At 39.8% G+C, this 23,502-nt stretch overlaps 1 protein-coding gene across 6 annotated transcripts; it reads left to right on the top strand.

The window, feature by feature from the left end:
* Positions 1-320: 320 nt before the first annotated feature.
* Positions 321-23,502, top strand: golga4 (golgin A4). Of its 6 annotated transcripts, none has more exons than XM_077581160.1 (26): positions 321-522; positions 1,409-1,486; positions 2,163-2,195; positions 3,422-3,523; positions 6,348-6,416; positions 6,525-6,851; positions 6,928-6,975; positions 7,050-7,106; positions 7,213-7,311; positions 7,590-7,734; positions 7,832-8,019; positions 9,063-9,146; positions 9,328-9,475; positions 9,585-9,763; positions 9,854-9,952; positions 10,043-10,198; positions 10,821-14,488; positions 14,662-14,783; positions 15,482-15,612; positions 15,832-15,918; positions 17,628-17,654; positions 18,557-18,625; positions 18,957-19,032; positions 21,084-21,181; positions 22,230-22,316; positions 22,941-23,502. In XM_077581160.1, exons 1-26 carry the CDS (start codon positions 445-447, stop codon positions 22,956-22,958), a joined length of 6,273 nt encoding a protein of 2,090 aa, XP_077437286.1. In that variant the 5' UTR covers positions 321-444; the 3' UTR covers positions 22,959-23,502. The 6 variants fall into 6 exon arrangements, with proteins under 6 accessions (XP_077437286.1, XP_077437285.1, XP_077437287.1 ...); XM_077581159.1 differs by having other exon boundaries at positions 7,829-8,019; XM_077581161.1 differs by lacking the exon at positions 2,163-2,195 and having other exon boundaries at positions 7,829-8,019.

The following is a 23,502-nucleotide window of genomic DNA, read 5'->3' as shown; positions in this document are numbered from 1 at the left end:
GCCATTAGCCACCCATTGTTCAAACCTACTGTTCCAAGACCCCATACGTCAAAGTCTTATGTATAGGAACGATATGAGAATGAGACATAATGCGATGCCTTAGGGCCAGCTTCGTGGCCTAGTTTATTAACACCCAAGAACATTATGACGCAGATGAAGAAGAAAAGCACAAGAATTGTTCATAGCTCAGCCCAGGGCGTTTTCTTTTTTTCCCCTTTTCTATGTGTGCGTGTGCGTGCGCGCGCTGACTTGACAGCTGGGACTAGTCCTTTAAATCTCTGACGTATCAGTTTTCCTCCACGTTGGCCGCACATGCGCAGAAGGCTCTGTCACCTGCGCGAACAAGGAAGTCAAAGAAGGAGCACTGGATGTGAAATCAAAACACTTCTCCGACAGATAGTCGTCATCTGCTTGTCCACTTTTCAGTAACGTCGACGTGGCAAGATGTTCAAAAAACTCAAGCAGAAGATAAACGAGGAGCAGTCGCCGCAGAGGAATGCGCAGACTCCCCAACAGGCCCAGGTTAGTTGTTGTGCTTCTGGGAGCTAACTGGCTAGGCTAACATCTGTTTACTGTGTGGACTTTGTGGCCTCGGCGAGCAATAGAAGAGCAAAGTGTTCGTGGCACAGGGATTATTATTTTGGTTATCTACTTTGCTAATCGTATTAACATGTAAACGTTTCCCTGAGCTGTATATTTAGATACCCTGGTGCTTGAATGTTAGCAGCATGCTAACAACTCTCAAGCTGACTTACTAGCAAGTTATTTACTAGTTTTGCACGCACCAAGAAAACCTTGTAACCGTTCAGTCTAGTTGTTTTAAGTATCAGGCAGTGTGTGATTTACAAGGGAATACGGGCTGGTGGCTGGAATGTTTGTGGGCGTGAACTGATGCCGTCAGTGGGCTGCAAGTGGCTTTCAGATGGCCAGTTTGATTTGGCTCATTGATATCCCGTCGGTGCACGACGGCTGTCTGCTTGTCAGTATGTACCAAGATGAGCGCAAATACTGCAGCGCAATATTGACAGTTCCAACAAAGGTGTGAGCAGATGATTATGCAAACACACCTACAAAACTAAGGTTTGCCAGTAGGAAGTGGGTTACGTGCCTGTTGTGTAGTTTGAACTGCTGAATATGATATTTTCCACATTTATTTGTTAGTCTAAACTGTTGTTTTGTGATACGACAAAAAAAGGCCTCGTCAGGCTGGAGAAGTATGATTCTAATCGAAGTAATACGGTAAACCGAACAAACTATTATTTAAAGAAAGAAGCTATAAGAACAGCAGTTTTTAATAATCCAGAAGAAAAGTGTATTTATTTATACACACCCCGATTTCACGATTTAGCTCAGTTTCAAATTGAATTGAAATCCTTTATTTATTTATTGATTATAATTTTTTTATCAGCCAGGGTCTGGAGACCGCCGGAGCAGCCAATCCCACCCGCTTTACTATGATGGCGTTCCTTCTCCCAGTGACAGAGAGGTGAGCATTATGATGAGTTCTGATAGATCGACACAGCTATTTTTAACACCTCCCCAGTTTTCTATGCAAGGTAAAGTGCATTATTTTTGTGAGTCCTGTCTGTGATATGCTCCGATCTCCCTAAATAACAACTCCTCAGCTAATAAATGTAACCTCGCTAGCCTGCAGTGCTTAAACCTGTTAAAGATGCAGCCATTGAATCATTATACTACTTATCCTCAATGACCGAGTCATGTTTAATTAAAATAATTCCATTGTAATGTTTCACACACAGTTTGCTCAATTAATGTCTGCCATTTTTTTGTATCACAGCCCCTTCATTACTGTAACCCTGATGACAAGCATCACAATGACTTCTCACTGCTGCAAAGCAGAATTCTTGCAATGGAAAGCCGCACAATAAATTAAGACTGTTATGATGTTTGACTTTACAAATGAGGCCAATCATAACAAAATATAATTTAACAAAGCACGCTAATATCAGTGGATGAACAAGTTGTTTTGGTATTATCGTACCAGAACCACCACAGAAGGTTACTGACTTGGCAGCATTGCAAAGGATGTTTGAATGGTGCAGCACAGACCAACTTTTAGTGTATACATTTTCATGAATAATGAACGCAACCTCAAGTGATTTCTTTCCCTGGTCAGTTGTTGTATTTTCTTTTCTCCTTAGCAGTCTCAGTTTCAGGATACGGACAAGACTGAGGTAGATGATAATGCGATGTTGCAGCATCCCGCTAAAAGGACCTTAGATGTGTAGAAATACTATCTGCATTAGTCCTATTTCCATCATAGATTATCTACACCAAACATTAGATTAGTGATGGTGCCCCTTAGAGTTGTGGTCCTGCTCTATTTTCATACATCCAAGGGAAATCAATTGGAATTTAGGTCCTCTAGTCCTCCCATTTTGAGGCATCTCATATTGGCGGTGTCATTTTCACCTCATGAATCTCCAACACTTTGACATCCTTGGGAGTGTGTTTTCATCTTTATCACCGAAGGAAGAATTTGTTGATTTTTGTTTTCTTCCAAGAATAATTGCACATTTGCAACTCAAGTACAACAATGATCAATATTGTTTTCTTGCCAAGCCCTTCAAATGTTTTCCTCTAAATAATTTAAATCAGTTAAGAAGCTGATTATTATCCACCATGAAGACCACACACTTGGATGTTAAACTGTTAGTGGTGACATTAACATTTGCTATTTCATGTTCCCGCGTCTCTTGTTTTTCTTGCGCTTTCACTCTTGCTTACACTGTGGAGCCTCTAAGGTTGAGTACCATCCTTTATAAAATCCTGGATACGTTCCAATTTGTTTGCCTTTCAAAACAGTTTTCACAGAGGAAATAATACAGTCCAAAAAAAATCTGTTCCAGTGTCTATTTGTCAACGTCATTGTATGTGTAAAATTAACTAGAAAGCATTGGCAAGTTCTGAACAAAATTGTTAATAAAAACAAAACACTATTAATAAGACTTAAAAATAATAAACTGGTCTTAATTTTTGTAATGATTGTGCAATTCTGTGCCTGTGTAAAACAATTACTGTAGAATGAAAAATCAATAACAAAAACAATTGTTTAATTGATTTGAATTGTTATAATTATTTTTCCAACTGAACCGTGTGGTGTGTCCGTCCATTTAAACAAATTTTATTTGAGCATAAAAATTTGCCCACGACTTTTTTAGGCACCAAAAAAAAAACATGGTCAAATTATGAATTACAAAATTTCAAGGACATTCGACTATAGAGGTTTCGCTGTAGCTGTAACCAGATTCCCTCTTTCTACAGTATCTTTCTTTCTCTTTCTCACACTCCCCATAGCGCTGTTCCACTCTCATGGTGTTGTTTTTTCTCATTGCTCTCTGTGTTCCTGTCGTCCCCCCCTCCACCACCTTTCGGCCGTAACTGCACTGACGGGGGTCAGGTGCTGGCCGGGATGATAGCCGAGCCCGCTTTTCTCTCTGAGTATACTATCTTTGCTCTGGACCATTCAAAACGACCCCAAACGGCCCAGGTAGCCAGTGTGGTGAGTTTGTCCTCACGTCCTGCCTCTTCTTCCTCCGCATCGCTGCTCCTCCTCCTCCTCTCTCCTCCTCCTGCTCTGGTCCTTCTCCTGATTCTGTCCCCCTTGGGAAAACCGGTAGAGGGCTGCGGCCCGTTAAGGATCGGACAGCTTGTTCCCTGCTCTTCTGTCCGCCCGTTTCCTTTCGGAGTTGGCAACAAGAAGGCATCTCCTGTCAGGGCTAACTCTGCATCTGATGCGAGTTATGGTTTATATTGTAATTGTGGTATAGAAACCTGTCTGTCCTTTTTGCTGTATGTTTTATGCCCTTGTCCCAAAATGTGCCCCTTGTCTTTTGCCCTCAACTGCCTGCCTTCTTTAGACCCCCATCTAAAGCATAGCATCCTCTTTGGTTGCCTGAAAGACCTTGCCCCCTTCTCCCTACAAGTGTGTTTAATGGGAATGGAGAGTTTATATATTGCGGCCAGGGATGGAAAACTAGCATCTCGTGGGCCGCATGCGACTATATTCAAAGTGGCTCCTTGATGAATAATAATTTAAAAATATATATTTTTTTAAAAGACAAATGTTTTGTTTGTTTGTTTGTTTTCTCTACTACAGTGGACCCCCGAATACTCAATAACAATACTTTAACAATACAATTCGCATATTTTGTTAATTTTTGGGGGGGCGGGTTATTATTTAAAAAAAAAAAAAATCTTTGTTTTTCTTCTTTGTTTTTTTTTGGGGGGGGGGGGGGGGGGGGCGGGGGGGGGCTGTTTTTCATGGAAATGTATATTGGAGGTTTATCAGTGTTTTATGGTAGAATTTTGGGATTAAAAAAACATAACATTACAATGCATTACATTAGGCATCAACTATACTCAAATGTTTTTTTTTTCTATTGGCTGGCCAGCCCGGTGTATATCCCCCGCGAAAAGTGTGGTTCCTCTGTATGGTTATGTTGTAATATCACCATTTACCACTAGATGGCAGACAAGGCTTTAGTTGTGCTTGCTACTTAAAATACTACAACATGAGATATGCCTCAATAATATTACCACAAAAAAAAATCACGAAAGGAGTTCTTGCAATTAATGTTGGTTTGCTGTAGAGCAATTTTGCACTTACCTTTTTTGGTAACTTTTATGGGAGAGCCCTTTACATTGGGAAAAAAAGATTATGTAAATATTAAGCTTGTATATTGTACATACTTAACGTCTGGTTAGGAAATGCGTGTCCCAGTAGCACTGATGAAAATTTTTGGCCTACTCCATCACTTAAGTTGCCCATTCCTGTTGTAAGCTTTGTTGTCTATTAAATGATTTTTCTCTTTTTTGTTTATATTGAAAGTAATTATTCTTTTTAAAGTACAGTGTTTAGCTAAACACGGTAACCAAAATAATGTGTCATTACTAAAAACGGCAAAGTATGTTTGTCTGTAGAGGATCATTCTATGTTCTTATTCTATATTTTTGTTCACATACTGCACCATTTCAGTCATAAACTCTTTGCAATGCAAACTATTTTGAGATTCTAAATATAAAATTATATTTAAGCTTATTAAGGTTGAATGACTATTTGTAATTGGAAACTTAACTGTTATTAATGTTACAAACAGCAATTAAGTATGCTCAAACTTATATTCAAAAACTATACACTGGTACTATGTGTTTTCTTGTATTGTGGGTAAATGTGAATCTAGTCAGAAAGGCTATTGTATCATTGGGGTTAAGTGTGTGGCAGGTAATAATTTGTCGATTTCAATCAGAGATCCTGCAAAACTGGCACATCAGGGCCCTCTATACCGGACAGTGAAGTGGGAGATTGCCACAACTGTGTGCTCTTTCACACATGGATGGAGAAAGGCAGAGATTCCAACTTTTACAGGCATTGTAAAAGGAGCTGAAGACTGCAATGCTCATGGCTTGGCTATGACTAGTACCTCCATTCATCCGTAATATCTATCATGTTCCATCTCCATCCAGTCAAATTGTTGTCATAAGGGCCACCCAAAACTCTGCAACTGTGTTTGGATTTTGTTTTGTTATTGCCTCATCAGAATGTACTTGATTATTAATTCCAAACCATCAACGACCCTTCCATTAAATTATCCAGTAATTTGTAATCGGATAAAGTTCAATGGACATTTATGTATCAGCCTATTTTTGTGATCAACTTGGTCGACCCCCCCCCCCCCCCCCCCCCAGCCATACTAGATGGTTACATGCACATTGAACCACACACAGTCAGTTTATTCTTTAAAATAAGAAAGCTTAAGCAAATCATGTATTCACGTTTAAAAAAAAATTGTACATTGTCGGAAAATTGCTTTTCTCGCGCACCTCTCTGTACTGTATGTAGCACAAAAATATCAACTGCACCAAATTTGTGGAATAGGAATCTAAAATGTTGTGTGTGCAGAGGCCAGGGAAGCTTGGAGCTGGACAAGTGAGGAGAGATTAATTTGCTTTGCTGAATCTGCTTCTAACCAGTTGACTAAACAAGCTGAGCTGCTAAATGTTCAACTTGGCCCAGTTATTACTCTCTTGTGCTCTCTTAAGGCTGACTCTGACTTGAATGTAACTGTCTGTTCTTACCTCAGTTGAGTTTTAACCCTTTTTTTTTGTGTAGAGATGCCTTCCTTTTATGTCTTTAACTCCTCAGTTTTCCCCCCCAGTTGCATGAGGGTGCCCAATGCCCCTGCATTGCTCCCAGCAATACTAATATTGCTCCATTCAGAGTAATCAGGGAGTCATGCGGGATTTGGATAACTAACTGACCCAGGACACCAGTTCACATGACATACAAGGAGCCACCTTCTTTCTAATAAATGTTATCTCTGCAGACTGCCTCGAAAGGGCCAACCAGGTCTCCCGGAGGAAGTATCAATGGGGATGGAAGTGTGTCTCCTCATGTGCGTTAACACTCTTATTCATCTGCATAAACATATTTCTTTTAAATACACTTGCTTACATGTTCCTATCTTTAAGATTATTTGCCATTTGGACCAACTTTCTGACAGAGAGAAGAACCACAATCATTTGCCCAAAAACTACAGCTGAAAGTGCCCTCAATGGAGTCCATAATTCGAAGTGGCGCCAGTCGGGCTGAACACCTCTTCCGCTCTCCCTCTAAAGAAAGCCTGGTTCGGAGCTCATCACGCGATTCCTTGACACATTTGGGAGAAAGCGAAGCCTCTGGTGCCCCTACATATGACCCACCTTCAGACATTGAGAGTGAGGCTGAGGAGGCGCCAGGGAACGCAGAGTCTCTCTCCAAAGAGCAGCTGCTGCACCGTCTGCTCAGAGTGGAGACGAGCCTGGGGAAGTATCGCGGGAAGTACTCGGAGGTGAGTCACCTTCAGTTAATTCAATTGTCAAACAGTTGATTGGTTTATTAACTCAACTTCATTGTTTCACTTGCAGCTGGTTACAGCGTATCGTACAGTGCAACGGGATAAAGAAAAAACACAGGTAACTTGTCAAATCTTTGTCATGTTTTCCTTTAACAATTTTTGATTTGTACATGTCTGCTTTCCTTGTTGAAGGCCATCCTCAGCCAGTGCCAAGACAAAGCTCTCCGCAGAATAGGAGAACTACGAGAGGTTAGGCCATATTGAAAAATTGTCTCGAGGTTTTATATAGATTTTCAATTATTTATATTTTCAGTTTTGTCTGGTTTAGGGATATTAAACTCTAGAATGATTTTAGGAGTTACAAATGGACCAGCAGGCAAAGAAACACCTTCAGGACGAGTTTGATGCTGCACTGGAGGAGAAAGACCAGATGATTACTGTCCTGCAAACTCAGGTAAACGTCTCACTATGCACTGTAGTTTCTCTATTATATAAGCGTCCTTCTTAGCCAAAGAAGGTCTACATTTGCTTGTTTGGGATTTTTACTTGCATTAACTGCATTGGGGAGGTTTGGGGTTTAATCTCGGCTCTGACCTTCCTCTCTTGTGTTTGTCTTCTCTTGTTTGCTTGGGTTTTATCTGGGTACTCCGGCTTCTTTCCACATTCCAAATATGCATGTCAGGTTCACTGAAGACTCTAAATGTTCTTCTTGTTTCATCCTCTTTGAAACAGGTTGCTCTGCTGAAGAAACGAGTTAAAGGAGAGTCTGACAGTGCTTTGGTTGCTGAGGGTGAGCTGCCCCTTTCTACAGATACTGCAGAGTCCAAATCCACCAGCCCTTCAAAGGACCAGGAAGTAGAGCCTGATATACCTGACGGTGTGCATACATTTTTATCTTTATAAAATAAACATCCAGTTCAAGTGTAGTTGATCAAAAACCTTTTAAATTGGTGCATTATATGTTATGACAGAAGAGGGCGTCAGTGATCCAGCTAAACTTATGGAAGCGCTGCAGAAGCGAGTGACGAGGCAAGAGAACCTACTGCACAAATGCAAAGAAAGGATACGTATGCACCAGGAGCACAGTGATCACATTAGTAGTGAGAATGAAACTCTGCAAGAGCAGCTGCAGGAGAGACTGCAAGAACTGGAAAGAATGAAGGTGGTGTAAATATATGTCCTTCCATCACCCCAACTGTATAAATCAAGCACCTAGCTATTTTCTCTGCCTTTGCAAATTTCTTTCAATGAATGGGTCACTCTGTAGCTCATTGCTCAAGTCACAATTACAAGTTGGTTTGTTAATAACCCTCCCAAAATATTTTCCCACATAAATATCTGTCTGGTTTAGATAAAGCCAATCAGTGCAAGTAATTAATTAAATAATTTATTGAAAAAGGCTCCTTGAGTCAATAGTACACGTCTTTTGTGGGTGCCATTATCTTTTGTCAACACAGTGTGTGCGTGTTGCTGTGTCGGTCAGTCTGAACACTCCTTGATTCAGCTCCAGGATGTTTGCTAATGGCATGTCACTGTGACATGCCTGCAACCCCCCGTCCCAATTTCACAACATTTTGCTCCAGTGGAATGACAGGATTACTGGTTATTTCTCGGATGTTTTCTAAGTGTCTAATAACAAACAGCAGATGATTTTGCAAGAACTGTGACAAAGAGCTATTTGACTGCATCATTATAGTATTTTTAAAACCGGATTCTATTAGTACTCCACACTATCAGTTTAGATCCTAATGCTCATAAGCTCAAAGTTGCGAGCCAGTCCTTCCTGAATGTGTGTAGGTAGCCACTGGTTGCACAGCAGTGGTAAAAATGTATTGCTTCTTCTACAAGTCACTGCCACTAAACTGGGCTGTAATTTGGGTCAACGTTTTGGGTTTATCTGGTTTCATACGGTGGTTTGGCTTGTGGGTGAGGCATTGTGGGTGGTGGAGCAAGTGAAACTTATCAGAACAACTTAGATTTTATAGTCCAAAGATCAAAAGTGACTGTGAACAATTTAGGTGGCTTTTAAAATTACACCGATACTTTAGCTTTTTTTAAAAGTATTATTTCCTATTTTTGGGAAACTGCACATGACAGAGAAGACAGAACAACTTTATTTATGACAAAAGTGACTGACTTGGGAACAATTTAGGTGGCTTTGAAAATTAAAATTATATTTGTTTTTGTTTTGTTTGTTTTTTGTAGGAGCTGCACACGAATGAGAAGACTAAACTGATCAATCAGTTGCGTGATGTCAAGAACCAAAATGAACAGCTGGAGCAGGACAAAGTGAGAATGCCGCTTTTTGATTCTTGAAGATAATAAAAAAATTTAAAAAAAAATTAAGGTTAACCTCCAAAGTACAATTGCAAAATTTCTGGTTGTGTTTTTCATCAACCTTTCCACTCATTGTTGGCACCAGCTTTGAGACAAGTCTCTTCAAAACGGTACTGATGTCAATGGCTTTTAGGGTATGGTGATTGCTGAGACAAAGCGGCAGATGCACGAGACTCTAGAAATAAAAGAAGAGGAGATTGCACAGCTCCGGTCCAGGCTCCAGCTGGCTAATACCCAAAATGAAGAGCTGCAAGACCAGAAGGAAAGGGCTGAGAAATCAGGTGAGAGAAATTAGTTCTGTAAAAAAAAAAAAAGGTTCCTCTTAGCACATGTGGAAAATATTTTTGTAATAATCTATTCATGTGTTTATTATTTGTGTATTTACTGTAGCATTTGAAGAGCTTGAAAGGGCATTGGGTTCAGCACATAAGGCTGAGGAAGCACGAAAGCAGCTCCAGGTTCAGATGGAGGATCAAATAAGTGAAGCGGAAAGGGTCAATGAAGAAGAGAGGAAGAGTTTACAGCAGGAGCTTACACGGGTCAAACAGGAGGTTGTCACAATCATGAAGGTCAGAGCATGATATCTACATCCATCCACCCTTCCAATTACAACGATTGCATCACGTTTAGAGTATCAAATCTATTTTTCTCAACATTAGAAATCATCGGAAGAAAAAGTGGCCAACATGCAAAAATCCCACAGCGACGCCCTGGCTGCCAAAGAAGAGGAGATACGTGGCAGAATAAGCACAGCTGTGGTGCGTGTCACTTGATCATTTTCTCACTATCAGTTTAATGATTCACCACAAAATGTCAACATGTCTTGGGATTGTGGCATGCCTTTTCAGGAGCAGTGTAAAGAGGAGTTTTCTCAGCTAATTAAGGAAAAAGAGCAGCAGGCCGCTCTTGCTTTGGAGGATGCCGAGTTACAGAAGACAGCTGTTGCTGCAGAGGGCGAGAATAGGGTTAAAGAGATGCAACAAGAGCTGGAAGCAGCAAAAACTGTGAGTCCTGTTGTTTTGATATTCAATTTTAAAGGTTGTGACATATTAGCATGAACCTTTTATGCAGGACAAAGTACTGAGGCTCAAGTCTTGATTCAATCGTCCTGTTTCCACATTCTTATCTTACCAAAACATTTTGTTAGTTCTATGCATTTAGCTGTATAGGAACAGTAGAGGTATTTTTCTGCTCCACCATAACAGTGTCCAAGTGTGAGGTCCATTTTAGTACGGTTAGATGATGGGGTAGAGGTTGCCTGGCTCACAAAGAGTTCTAACTTCAACAAGCCTGGTTATCTTGTATCTGATTTAGCAAATCCAGATGAATGTGAAATTCCACAGAGACTACAGATTTTAGGAGTATTTTCAGAAAAGTGGATTGCGTAGTGTAATAGTTAGATGCCCCAATTAGTTTTTCCAGATAGTGGACATAGCACGAGATACAGTGTGTTTAAAAGTACAACAGATGACTCTCCACCAATCTTTGTTCTTCCTCATAGTCCTTTAATGTATAATCAATACAACATATGCTGTAAAGCACAGCATTATCAGCATAATATTATATGTTGTGATCGATTAACTATATATATTTTTTGCATGTAATGAGTCACCCCTATGCCTTCAGAGAATCATGGAGTTGGAGAGCTCCCTGGAGAAGATGTCCCAAGATGGATCAGTACTGTCCCATGAACAATCCACTCTACTGGACCAAATGAAGGACAACCACAAAGAGCAAATGTCTGCATTAGAGAAAGAGCAACAGGCACAGCTGGAAAAGCACAAGGACACCTTATCCCAGCAGCACAATGCTGCTCTGGAAGAGCTCAAGGAAAAACAAAGGGTTGAATTGGAGAAGCTTCTGAAGGAGAAAGACTTGCAGATTCGTATGCACACAGAGGAGATGAATCAGAAATTGGATGCAAAGCAAGCAGAGCATGAAGCACTTTCAATCGAACTTTCTGAACTTTTGAAGAGTAAACAACTTTTGGAAGTGAAGTTTGTTGAAGTACAAGATGCACATTGTGTAGCTCTGCAGGATCAGGTGGTAAAGAACAATGCAGAAATGGAAAATATTAAGCAGGCGCATGAACTGTCACTTGGCGGAATAGAGAAAACACTAAAGGAGGAACTTAATGCTTTGAAAATTATTTTAAGAGAAAAGGAAAAGGAAATTAAAAAGCTCATTCAAGGTGAGAAAGTGTTAAAAGAAAAATCGCATTCCAATCTAGAAGAGCTAGGCGTCACAGCAAAACAACTGGAGGATTTGCAGCAATCCTTATCACAGCTCCAGCTGGAAAATTCAAACTTAAAAGACGAATCAAATATACTTTCGAATGATCTTGTTCAGTCCAAGAATGCGTTGACAGATTTGCAACATCAGCTTGAAGTAGCAAAAACTGACTTTCAACACAAACAGTTGTTACTTGAAGAATTACAGCAGCAATTACAGCAGAGCAAAAAGGAACTCTCTGAGCAGGAGAGATTGCACAGTGAAGAGCTTAACACTAAAAAGGAAGAACAAACACGGCTTCTGAAACAGTTGGAGGATGAAACAGCTGCTCACGAGAAGAAGCTAAACAACACTGTAATAGAGATGCAAGATAAACTGAAAACACAGGAAACAAAGATGGAAAAGATCAAACAGAAGGCCAAAGAAATGCAAGACCGCTTTAAGAAAAAGATCCAGCAGATAGAAGAATCCATGAAGGTGGCACTTGCAAAGAAAGATGCAGAACTTCAACAAAAAGAGCAGCAAGTTCAAGAGAAAATTTTAGAGATGGCCCAAAAAAATTCCCAAGGCTTGAGCAATACATTGTCAGAGCTGCAGGCTAACCATTTGGCGGAAGTGGAGAAACTACATGAAAGCCAGAACCATGAAATCTTGGAGCTGGAGCGCCATTGGCAAGAGAAATTAGGACAACAGGAGGAGGAATTAATGGAAAAACAGTCGCACATACTGCAGGAAAAGATACAAGAACTGCAGGAATGTTCTCTAAAACTAAAAGGGAGCAAAGAAGATAATGAGCAACTACTTACTGTATTGAAGAACCAAAAGGAGGAGCTTGGGATTCAAGAAACAACTGTGCAAAAGCTTAAAGAAGAACTTCACGACGCAGGGGTTAAGCTTGAAAGTTTGTCAACAAGTGACACTTTGCTTAGAGAGCAAATGGAGTCTGTAGAGCGAAACCTCAGCCAGGCTATGAATGAGCGAGACGCCCTGCAAGACAAGCTCAACATAACAGAGGAAGAGAGCCGAGAGAAATTAAAGACTTTGTCAGACAATTTGGTGGACATGGAGAAGCAGCTTCAAGCCCTTGACAGTTCCAGACGGAAGGAATGTGAGGACTTGCAAAATAAATCTGGGGAAGATGCCATTCAAAGAAAGCTTTTGGAAGCACAGTTTGAACAGCAGTTTGTTATGATCAGCAACCAAATGCAGCATTACTGTAAGGACGTTCAGTGCAAAATGGTGGACGGAACCTCAGAACTTTGTCAGAAAGTTGAATTTAGAGTCTCTGAATTAAAAGAAAAACTTGTGTGTAGCCAAGAAAATATTATGCTCCTTAAAAATATTATCTCTAGCAAATTAGACAGAGTTTGCACTTTAGAGGAGAATCTTCGTCAGAAGAGTGAGGAGAATAACAAACTATGCATTTCTGTTGAACAGATGACTGCTCAGGTAAATGCTCACGTGGAGCAAATCAAAGCCTTAACAACTGAGAATGAGAACAATTCTCTTACTCTCAGTGAAAAAACTCTGAAGCTTGAGGAGCTGGGTGACTTAAACAGAGTATTATCGATGAATTTGAAAGAAAATGAGTTGCAGGTGGCCAACTTGGAAAGCGTCATCAGTGACTTGAAACATCAAATAGAACATAAGGAGAAAGCCATACTTGAAATGAAGCAGCAGCATGAAGAGGAGAGGCAAAGGGCCTTAGTTCAAATGGAAGAGACCATTCATCAGGAGCGAGAGTCCACTTCCGAGCAGGCAAATGCTCTCAGAGTCAGTCTGGCTGAGAGTGACAACAATGTAGCATCTCTGAAGACCAAGCTCGAAGAGCTGGAGCGCCTTGTCTCAGAGAAGAACGAAGCTTTGCAAAGGCTCACGGTGAGTTTTGACAATCAGTCCATCAGCAAGTCTGAGATGGACCAAGTTTTAAGCGAGAAGGAGCAGAGGGTCAGTGGTCTGACTGCAGAGCTCGAGAGCTCCAAACGTCGCCTCTCTGAGCTTCAGGAGCAGTTGGCCTTGAAGATAAAAGAGTGCGAACAACTCACATGTGACCTCAAACAGCAGCACGGCATCAGGGAGAACGAGAGGAAAGAATTGGTTGAAAAGTTGCAGCAGAACGGCCACTTGGAGCAAGAGCTGGTGGAAAAACTGCACCAGCTTGAGGAGGACAACCAAAAGTGCAAAAGTCAACTTAAGACTCAGGAAGACGAATTTGAGAGGCTGAAAGATGAGATGATGAAAAGCAAAGAGGAGTGTGTGAAAGAAACCCAGGAAAGGTTGACAACAGAGAGCAATCGTAAAGTTTCAGAGCTAAAGAAGAAAGCGGAACAGAAAATCGGACAAATTAAGAAGCAGTTAACTTCGCAGCTTGATGAAAAAGAAGACCTCATCAAGAGTCTTGAGGCAGGCCACGAGGAGTTCAAGAAAAATGAAACGTATAGTAAAGAATGCATTGACACATTGGAGGCTAAAAGCAAATCTCTTGAAGAGGTTCTTGTCAAGCTCAAAGAAGAGCAGGCAAGCCAACTGGAACAGACCCAGGCTGACGAGAGGCGGAAAATGGAGACGTCTTTAGAGGAACTGAGAATTATGTATGAAGCGAAGCTGTCTGCTCTTCAGCGAGATTCATTACATCAAACAGAGCTCACACAAGCGGAAACACTTACAATTGAATCTAGGCTTAAAGAAGCAGAGAAGCAGAAAGAAGAGCTTCTTGAAGAAGTTAGCACTCTGAAAGAAGAAATTAGACAGAAGGTTGTTCAGTGTGATCAACATCAAGCTGCCTTGATGCAGGCCCAAACGTCAGTTGAACCTGGCATAAAGATGGAGCAAAATAATCTCCAGCAAACAAACAGCATGTTGGAAAACGATTCGGCCAATCCAGATGAGGATTCTCTTCATTCTCTCAGGAGCAAACTAAATCACATGAAGAATGAGAAGGAGAAAATTCAGAAAGATTTCACCAGGTTACAGAAAGACATCAGATTAATGAGGAAAGACCATGAGCAAGAAATTGAGTATGCAAAGAAACAGTTGTTGGAGGAGAGTGAACAGAAGCTTAAGTAAGTTTTGACTTCAAAATGTCTGCATTGTAAAACGTTTTTCGTACAGTATATATGCACCCACCTGCCATTATTATTTTTAGACCATTTATATTGAATTTCATTCGATTGTTCAGGTATGCCACGATCTAACTGTATACTTATAATGTGCTCCTTTTTTATCCATCCAACAGATTGGAATTAGAAGACATTGAAATGAAGCACAACTCGGCAATCAAGCAGTTAATGAGGGAGTTCAACACACAAATGGCCGTAAAAGAGAAGGAGATAGACACAGCAGTGAAAGACACCATTGGTAGGATTAATTTGACTTCTTTCTTACGGCATGCTATTACCACTGCACCAATGGAAAAACTTAATTGCATACACAACTCTTGCAAATGGGGCTCAAACTTGCACTCAAATGTGATTTGAGCGTTTATTCCCTTCCCTTGTCTAATTTAAATTAGCAGGTTATTGTTAGTGTACATTTTCCCTTCAAAAAAAAAAAATATTCTTGACAATCATATGTTCTATGCACCCCCACTCGTCTAAATATGGAATTCTGGTTAATATTGCGTAAGTGGAATATGAGTTAAGCTGCGAAATCCAGCAGTTTTTATCAATATCAGAAGGCAGCCATTTGCCACTTGCTGTCGACTGAAGATGACACTAATGTTGCTCAGGTCTCATATAACAACCAATCATAGCTCAGCTTCAGAAAGCAGGTGAGCTCTGATTGGACGTTGCCTGAGCCCTGAGCAACTGTGATGTCATCTTCAGTCGACAGCAAGTGGCAAAATGGCCGCTCCCTGAGATGGATAAAAACGACTGGATTTTGTTACATAACTCCTATTCCACATATGTGATATTAATCAGAATGTCATGTTTAGACTTGTAAGGAAGGCCACATAAAACATATTATTGTCAAGAAGTGTTTAAGGTTGACTTCCCCTTTAATGAGTGTTTCATGAAAGTGTTTTAGATTATGAATCTGGTTGTTACCCATTGCAGGTAAGGCACAGGTTGTGGAGGCAGAGCTTCTCAGTAGCCATCGAGAGGAAACCATCCAGCTGCAGAAGGCGATTGCCCAGAGGGAAGATGACTTGAACAGAACTGTTCAGAAATATGAGGAGGTCATACAGGTACTGAAGAAAATTCAGTCAGCCCCCGTTGCCATTAAAGAATGTCTTTCTAATCAGATTTGCACTCCGCAGAACTGATTTTGTATGGGGCAATATTCATGTCCCGGATGTTTTAGAGGGTGGGAGTTTTGAAATAAGCCGGTGACGTGACCAACATACTTGATTTATGATGCTTTGCTGATGCATAGGAAATGACTCAGCTGTTGTTGTTTTCTTCAGAGTCGAGAGGAGGAGATGGGGACTCGAGTGTGGCAGGTCCAGAAAGAACTGGAGCAGCTACAAGCTAAGAGCCATGGCACATCTGAGGTACATAATGTTTGTGACCCAAAAGTGACATGAGTCGGTCTTCAAAACTCTCAAATACATTTACTCCATGTTAAAAGTTGCCAAGTCGTTCCATTATGTTTTCCTTCAAGTTCAAGGACAATTTGTTCTCATACTTTAGTCTGATCCGTCTCTCTGGCCTCAGTCAAGTGGCGACTCTCCAAAGTGTACCGGAAGCTCATTTGAATTGCTCAGGAATGTTCTTTTTGGGAAAACAAGAGATTGCGAGGCTGAGGCCAGACTCTGTCCCTGCTCTTAATTATTATTCTGTGAGGTGACTCAAGGCCCGGGGCCTCATTCAGCAACAAGAAAATGCACACTGGAAAGCAGCCAGGTGGGACAAAAGCACCTCAGGTAGATGGTTGACCCATGTGATGTTATATTGTGAGAGCCAAGTGCTGATTCCTCTATCTTTACCACACATGCTCAGATACACAAGAATTATTATCTTTATGGCGTATTTCCCCAGTGAGGTAATAGCTTTATTGATGGATTGTATGGCTTTATGCTCAGGGAAGCCTTCCCCTGTAAAGGGCCTCAAAAAACCATTTGTCATCGGAAGAGTGGGTCAGTGTGTCTTTCCGCAGAGACTGCACACCAGCTCCAGTTTTCAAGACTGACTTGGTTCCAAAACATGCCTTTTCAACATTCCTTTTAAGCAGAATGTGCAAATAAATAAAGTTGGTGAGTCTGGAGTAGCTTAGTCACAGATGAGAGTTTAGCAGGAAATCTATTTAGCAAGCAGCCTACAAACCCACTAATTTCCACTCAAGATGTGCATTTCGAAAATGGATCACGACAGTATGCTTGGTTGTTAATATAAAAGCAGCTGGGTCCTTAAAAAAAAAAATCTGCACATATTGTAACGCGGGATGTTGCGTTTGTGTGTGGGACTGTCTGCAATTGTGGCACTTAATTGAGGTTTTACAGCTGCAGAATGGAGCATTTGGGAATGATTTTATGGCTCGTCTGCAAGAGTTGAAGTTGAGTCTATGGTTGTGGTAGAGATGTTAAGAAAATTATAGTCTATCTGTATTCTTAAAGGTTGGGGGGAAAAATGCTGATTAAATTATACTTTTATATTAAACTGTATTATGATGAATGATGCCTGTATTGTACTTTTTAATACAGTACTTGTAATATATATATATATATATTTTATGTTTTTTTTTTTTTTTTTTTGGGTTAGTGCATCAAGTAAAAGACGCCAGTGTTAAAAATACACTTTGGGGATGGAAATGAACTCTTAAAACATTTAACACCAAAATGTTAGCACCCCAATTTTTGCTGTGCATGTATGTAACGGTCTTAGAATCTCAAAACACAAAATGTAGAACTTTGGACTGAAAATAAACATAAATCTATCAAGTTTTATATTACTATTTTTGAGGAAAAAAAGACCCACCTGAAAAAGTAATAATTCCCCAACAATGTAATAAAATATTACATTATTGGTAAAAATGATTTTATATTACCGGTACATTATTGTTGAAATTATTACATAGTTGGGTTTTTATTACATTTTTAATTGAGTTAAATGCAAATTTTATTACATTTTGAGGAAACTATTACATTACAGGGTCAAATTGTTTCCGATACTATATTTCACACCTAAATGTAGTGTTTTTACGTGCATGGAAATATTCTATTCCATTCTAACTGGCTAAAATATTTGTTTTCTTTTGTCTTAGACACAGATGACCTCCGAGGAACTACAGGTATGCCATCTGTTCCACTGTGTTTAGTATCATTTTAGACCCCAATTACTTTATATCATCCCGTCGTCAAAAGTGATGAGTATGAATATGACATTCATTGGACACACATTGTACAGAATATGGCAGCTTTGTTTGAATAATCAGTAAGTGGTTTTAGTGGTCCCAATATATTTTCTTATAAATTTTGCTATTCAACTCATTCAAACCCAAAACCGTATAAATACGTTTTTTAATAATTTCTCCTGCACGCCCTAAAACATATTTAATATATATATATATATATTTTTTATACTAGAGCATACAGAAGACTTTGATACAGCTTCTGACATGAAGAGATCGCTTAAAGCAATGGTGGTTATTTAAAAAAAAAACAGCAGGGCAGCAGTAGGGTATAAGAGATCAGCCAGGGCCATGTTGCAACAAGCTCTTTTTGCCAGTGTTTTCAACAGGTTTATGAATAATGATGAAACTTAGCTATATTCTAATGCTAATTGCTGCAAAATGGAAACAGATACAAATATACTTTTTTTCCTGATGAAGGAAGAGACTCTAATCTTTCTTTTGGTAGGTTCTATGTTTTTATAGCAATATAACACAATATTCTGTGGGACTTGTGAAATCAGTCAAGATCCAGTAAGACAGCCGGGAGCTAAGGGGATTGCTTCAGTGAAAATGGCTGGTAGTGAATGAGATAATAGATGTAAATTCTGTAGATTATTATTTTTTTAAACTCTATCATTTAGGGCAAAATAGCTTGCTTCCAGGTAGGAGTCTATTGGCTTGGCAGTGTTTTCCATTGATGAATAAACATGATTGTAAGAACACACACGACCTTGCTTCCTGTTCCAATGTAACCCTTGGAGTTCTGACGGATTCCATCCTCTCATCCCTCTGCTCTGCAGGCGCAGCTTGCCAAGAAGACGACTTTGCTGAGTGAAGCTCGGCTGAAGGAGCAGGGTTTTATTGAGAGGGTGACTATTTGGTCCAGCGTGTGCGCTTTTCGGGACGAGCGAGCGGCATAGCTCGTGCAGAGTGTTCCCATGCTTTGGTGGCCTCCAGCCAGCGCTACTGCTCTCCTGCTGCATCGTCCTAATTAACTGCACATCTGTTTACATTTGTTGTCGGCCATATAAACAATCACAGCAACGCCTCCCACAGTTTCTCTCCAATACATTATCTTTCTCACAAACATCCCCGGGGATGTTCTTCTCATTACCCGACATATCAATTAAGATAATGGAGCGAGTTAGACTGCTGAGGTCAAATGGCTTATTTTATGATCATTTCTGTGCTTGTTTTTAGATTCACTCGCTTGAGGACAAGATTAAATGTTTCCACCGGAACTCAGTCGTAACTCATCTGGGCAGCGCATACAAAGGTAACACTGTAAATCGCTCAGTTCTCCTTCTGGAGTCCATTTTCTCCCTTTTTTGCTCGGTAACCCAAAGCTTTCAAAGCTGAACTGCAGCACCTAGACAGGAGCATATGCATATAAGCTTATCTGTTACCGGCCTTGTCTCCTTACACATCAGAGCAGACACAGGATGTGCCGAGGTATTATGTGGGGGGTGTTGTGGCATGTTGCCACGTGTTCTGGTTTAGCTATGCTTTAGAAAAATAATATGGTCAAGTGTGATTGAGGCCTCAGATGAGCGCTGCGGTTTGAGCTGGGCTTTGGTCGAGGTTAGCACAAGGTATTAAGGTTCGGCAGTTTAAACCCTTGGGATTGTAAATCAGTGCCATGTCTTCATGTATGCTATATTATAAACCTATCATAGGATGAAGTGAATTACTCTCCCCTTTTAAACTTTCCCTGCTGCTGCTGTAATAAAGTGAAGCTGCTGTCAGAAGGTGAAAGGTGGAGAGGGTGTTTGTGAAGCAGCTATACTTGCAAATAATGACTTTTGCAGGTTGGGATGTTAAATTATTGTACAACCGTCGACACACATTTTATCAGAGGCTTCAATCTCGGCTGTGTTACCTTCTGATTATTTACTTTTTTTATTTTATTTTAAGGTGGTATACATGATAGTCAGTGAATGCATTTATTAAAAAAAAAATCATAAATTCAATATAACATGTGCTAACTGTAATAATGATATTTAATATCTTGATGTGGCAATAGTGTACTTAATGATTGCTTTGTGTATATGGATCTACACTATAACATATTGGTAATTAATAGCGCTCTGACAGTGACCTTGTTGTTCAGGTCAGCCTAATGTTGTGGCTTATGTGTCTGAATACTCCACTAAGTCAGCTGTGCTTTATGGCAATGGGGTGAAAACTACAGTACAGTGTGTCTGGGGCATCGTGGGGTCCGGAAGACAAAGGCAATATGGACTTTATTGGTCAACCATTTCTTCAGTCCAGGACATCAAAGACATGTTTGAGTTTGCGTGACATCTTTTTCTTGTCCTTCCACAACATGAATAAATTGGAAATATATTTGTAAAATATGACATAGTCAGCTTGCAAACTGAATCATGTTGCTAAATGAAGGTCCACCATGTGCTCATTAAATGTTAGCCAGAACTGTCCCCCATGCTAGAAAGCTGCATTGCATTTACATTGTTTGCTTGCAATTGAAATATAAAAAGCATAACATCTACTACTTAATACGATGAATAGGAAAGTTCAATGGAAAATCTTGACTTTTTTTTGGGGGGTAAAATGGGAAAGTCCCAAAGGCACATTATGGTGAAATTTGCTCCTCTACTGGCACCATTAGTTGCACAAAGCACAACTCTCTTTTCCAATGCTGTCTCTGTCTTCATAAATTTCTTGTGCCGGTGGATGTCTTCCATACTTAATCATGTCGTTTCGCTGAGTCTGCATGAGCAGTTTTTTTGTGTGTATGTGGAGTAGCCATTTTCTAAGGCTTTATTGAAAGCACCTGTAATACACAAATGCAATGTAATTAAAAAAAAAAAAAAAAAACATTGATAACCACTTTGTACAGTGTACAACAAAATCTGACCAATATATATCATAAATTGCTTCATTTTGTTAATTATAAAAACGACTTTGCGGACACCCTGAATGTTGCCGTCTCAGTTACAATTCCAGACAGGCACAGAGCAAGCAACTAAAGTAAAATCTTTGTATGCCAGTAAAGGTGTTAGCAGCCCATACCAACAATAAGCCTTCATTGATTTTAAAGGTTTAATGTACAGTATTTACCTTTAGGCGAAGAATTAAAATGCTCATTCGGTCTGTTCACGCGGAGCTTGGACTCACTGAGCCTGCATTTTTATTTAGTGTTTAATTTGCAGCCGTGCCACTTTGCAAAGTGGCCCCATTAGTTTGGTCGTACCGGGAGGAAGGGGGGGTCTCTAACGAGCTAAATTTGTTACAGCTCGGGGCACGTCGTTAGATCATTAGTCTCAGACAGTCACGTTCTGTACTCACTTGACTTTCTCCACACAGATGCTGCGCTCAACCAACCTGAGCCGCTCTCAGAAGTCACTGAGATGGAGTACCTGAAGAAGGTGCTGTTTGAGTACATGATGGGACGAGAAACAAAAGTACGAGTTTATTTTTTTCTTTCCTTCTTACATAATTGTGCACAAACAAAGTGAATGAGACTTTTTCCGTCTGCAAATTGTTGCTGGACTGAGCTGTTGGCACTGAGTCGTAGTTCAGTTATTTCCTTGTTTTCTCCTGCTGAAGTGTGGTTTGTTATATTTTATGGATGTATAAAAATATTTGAAATAAACCAAACTGCTCAACTGTGGAAACTATAAAATGTGGAGATCAACCCCCTCCGATAGTTCCAGTATTTGCGCACTTTATTTGTTGTGGGCAGGAAATTTTACATCATGGTAAAACTGGTAATTCAGTTATTAAACCTCAACTTAAGATATTGTGTGCAAAGCTGTACACAAGAACAAATAGACATATGTCATCAATACCCAAACTTAACATTTTCATCATTGCACAGCTAAAACAGCTGTACCCAACTTACTGTTCAGTGACAAGTTTCATTTTATGTAGACAAATGTGTCCAGTTTAGCTAGTTTTGACTTTATGGGAAGATTACCTAATGACACGAGATTGCCGGACGATGGCCGTATTCAGCACACAATATGTGGCAACATTTAATTTAAATTGGTCTCCCTAATTAAAGTCAGTGTTATTTTTTTTTTTCTTCCCCCAGCAGCTTCCAGAGAGTCCATGTTAATAGCAGCATGGCAGCTTTCGTCGTGTGCAGGATTTCCTGCAGGCAGGCCGCGAGCACATATGTGTTGCATGACGCACAACATTTAAAAGACACGCTGGCCTTGTTTATTGTTAGCGAAAGCAGCAGCCCTGTTCTTGATTATCCCCGTGTTTATGGTGTGGTGCATGCAAACGGGCAGATAGACCTGGTGTTGATTAGTAGGTACAGGAGGATTTTTTTTTTCTTACTTAATCATCTCTGAAATTTCTTCCCCCTTTTTTTTTTTTTTTTAAATCGCTCGAGTGCATCACATGCATTTTATTTTTGTTATTTTACATGATAGAAAACATATATTTGCTGCTTATGTCAAACTTAAAATCAATTGAGTTTAATTTTGTTGTTGTCACTCACAGACGATGGCCAAAGTGATAACGTCCTTGCTGAAGTTTCCACCAGACCAGGCTCAAAAGGTTTTGGACAAAGAGGAGTCCAAAGACATGGTAAAGTTGTCCTTTTATTTTGATGTATTGTTTTTGTAACTTATAAGGACTGGTAATATTTTTGATTAGTATGTGAAAAATAAGGCAGTCGAGGCAACAGATCTTCGCCAAAATGTACAAAAATCTTATACCTTTGTATGCTTAATCATAGTGTTGTATACTTTATCTGACAGTGGTGGGAAGTAACAAAATACAAATACTTTGTTACTGTACACCAGATAGCCATACTTTACTCTTTTTTTTTTTTAACAAATATGTACTTCATACATATTACTTTTTCCAACCTCTGCAGATGACGTAAAATAACCCGGAGGAGGGCTTGCTTATTTATTTATTTATTTACCCCACCAATGATTTTAATGGCGTGCTACTGTCAGGTCATACTGAATTTGAACAAATAGGACTATTTATTTATTTATTTTATTGTATTGCTAACTCCACCTTTAGGTACAGTGTGAGTCCTTATTCCACCTCTGATATCTGATGTGAATTGTAAACGACAAAAGTCTGATAGTGGCTTGTACATGACTGTAGACATATAGGACTATAATAGACGTCAAACGATTTGTAACAGAATTACAATACAATTCAAATACTGTACATACAATTTGTTTGTCTCTGCAGTATTGGTTGAGTGTCTGATGCTGAGATGAAAATCATGCTGCTGCTGCTGCTGCTGCTGCTGAAGGGAAGACTGCCAAGGATTTGATCAAGCCCTTCTCTCTGCATTACTTATATATTTGTATGTATGCGTGTATGAATGGCTGCACACCGATATTTTAGTGTGATTTGTATAGTTTGGAATGTGTGAGTAACACTACAAGTATGAGGGACTTCAAATGCAAATCTTCCATAAATCTGCATTTTATTTGAGATTAACTTGTGTTTTAGGAGCTTTGCTTTTTACTCTGTGTTTATACAGATTGGCGTGTGCAATAAATGGTACTGTTATCACATATCACTTGATTTATAGGTTTTCTCGTGCTGTGCTGTCGTCTGGTTCACTTCCTCTGCAAACCTGTAAATGACCCTTTAACTCTGCCCTCACTACACATTTTAGTTCCATCACTCACCCCTACCCCAACAACACTGTCATTTGTATTAAAATGGAAACTGTACTATAGGGCTCTATATGACTTGCTATACGTTTTCTGTATAACAAATTAAATCTTATTTACAGAATATA

The sequence above is a fragment of the Vanacampus margaritifer genome, chromosome 12 (assembly GCF_051991255.1).
Source record: "Vanacampus margaritifer isolate UIUO_Vmar chromosome 12, RoL_Vmar_1.0, whole genome shotgun sequence".
Lineage (NCBI taxonomy): Eukaryota > Metazoa > Chordata > Actinopteri > Syngnathiformes > Syngnathidae > Vanacampus > Vanacampus margaritifer.
The sequence above is the reverse complement of the archived record's forward strand: the minus strand, read 5'-3'. Positions and strand labels throughout refer to the sequence as shown.

What these genes read in the sequence shown, in the direction of transcription:
- golga4 (XM_077581159.1), top strand. Translation starts at nt 445, where the DNA reads ATGTTCAAAAAACTCAAGCAGAAGATAAACGAGGAGCAGTCGCCGCAG. An exon ending in CTTCTCCCAGTGACAGAGAG is followed by an intron (nt 1,487 to 2,162) that starts GTGAGCATTATG and finishes TTTTCTCCTTAG; the next exon opens with CAGTCTCAGTTTCAGGATAC. An exon ending in GAATAGGAGAACTACGAGAG is followed by an intron (nt 7,107 to 7,212) that starts GTTAGGCCATAT and finishes GAATGATTTTAG; the next exon opens with GAGTTACAAATGGACCAGCA.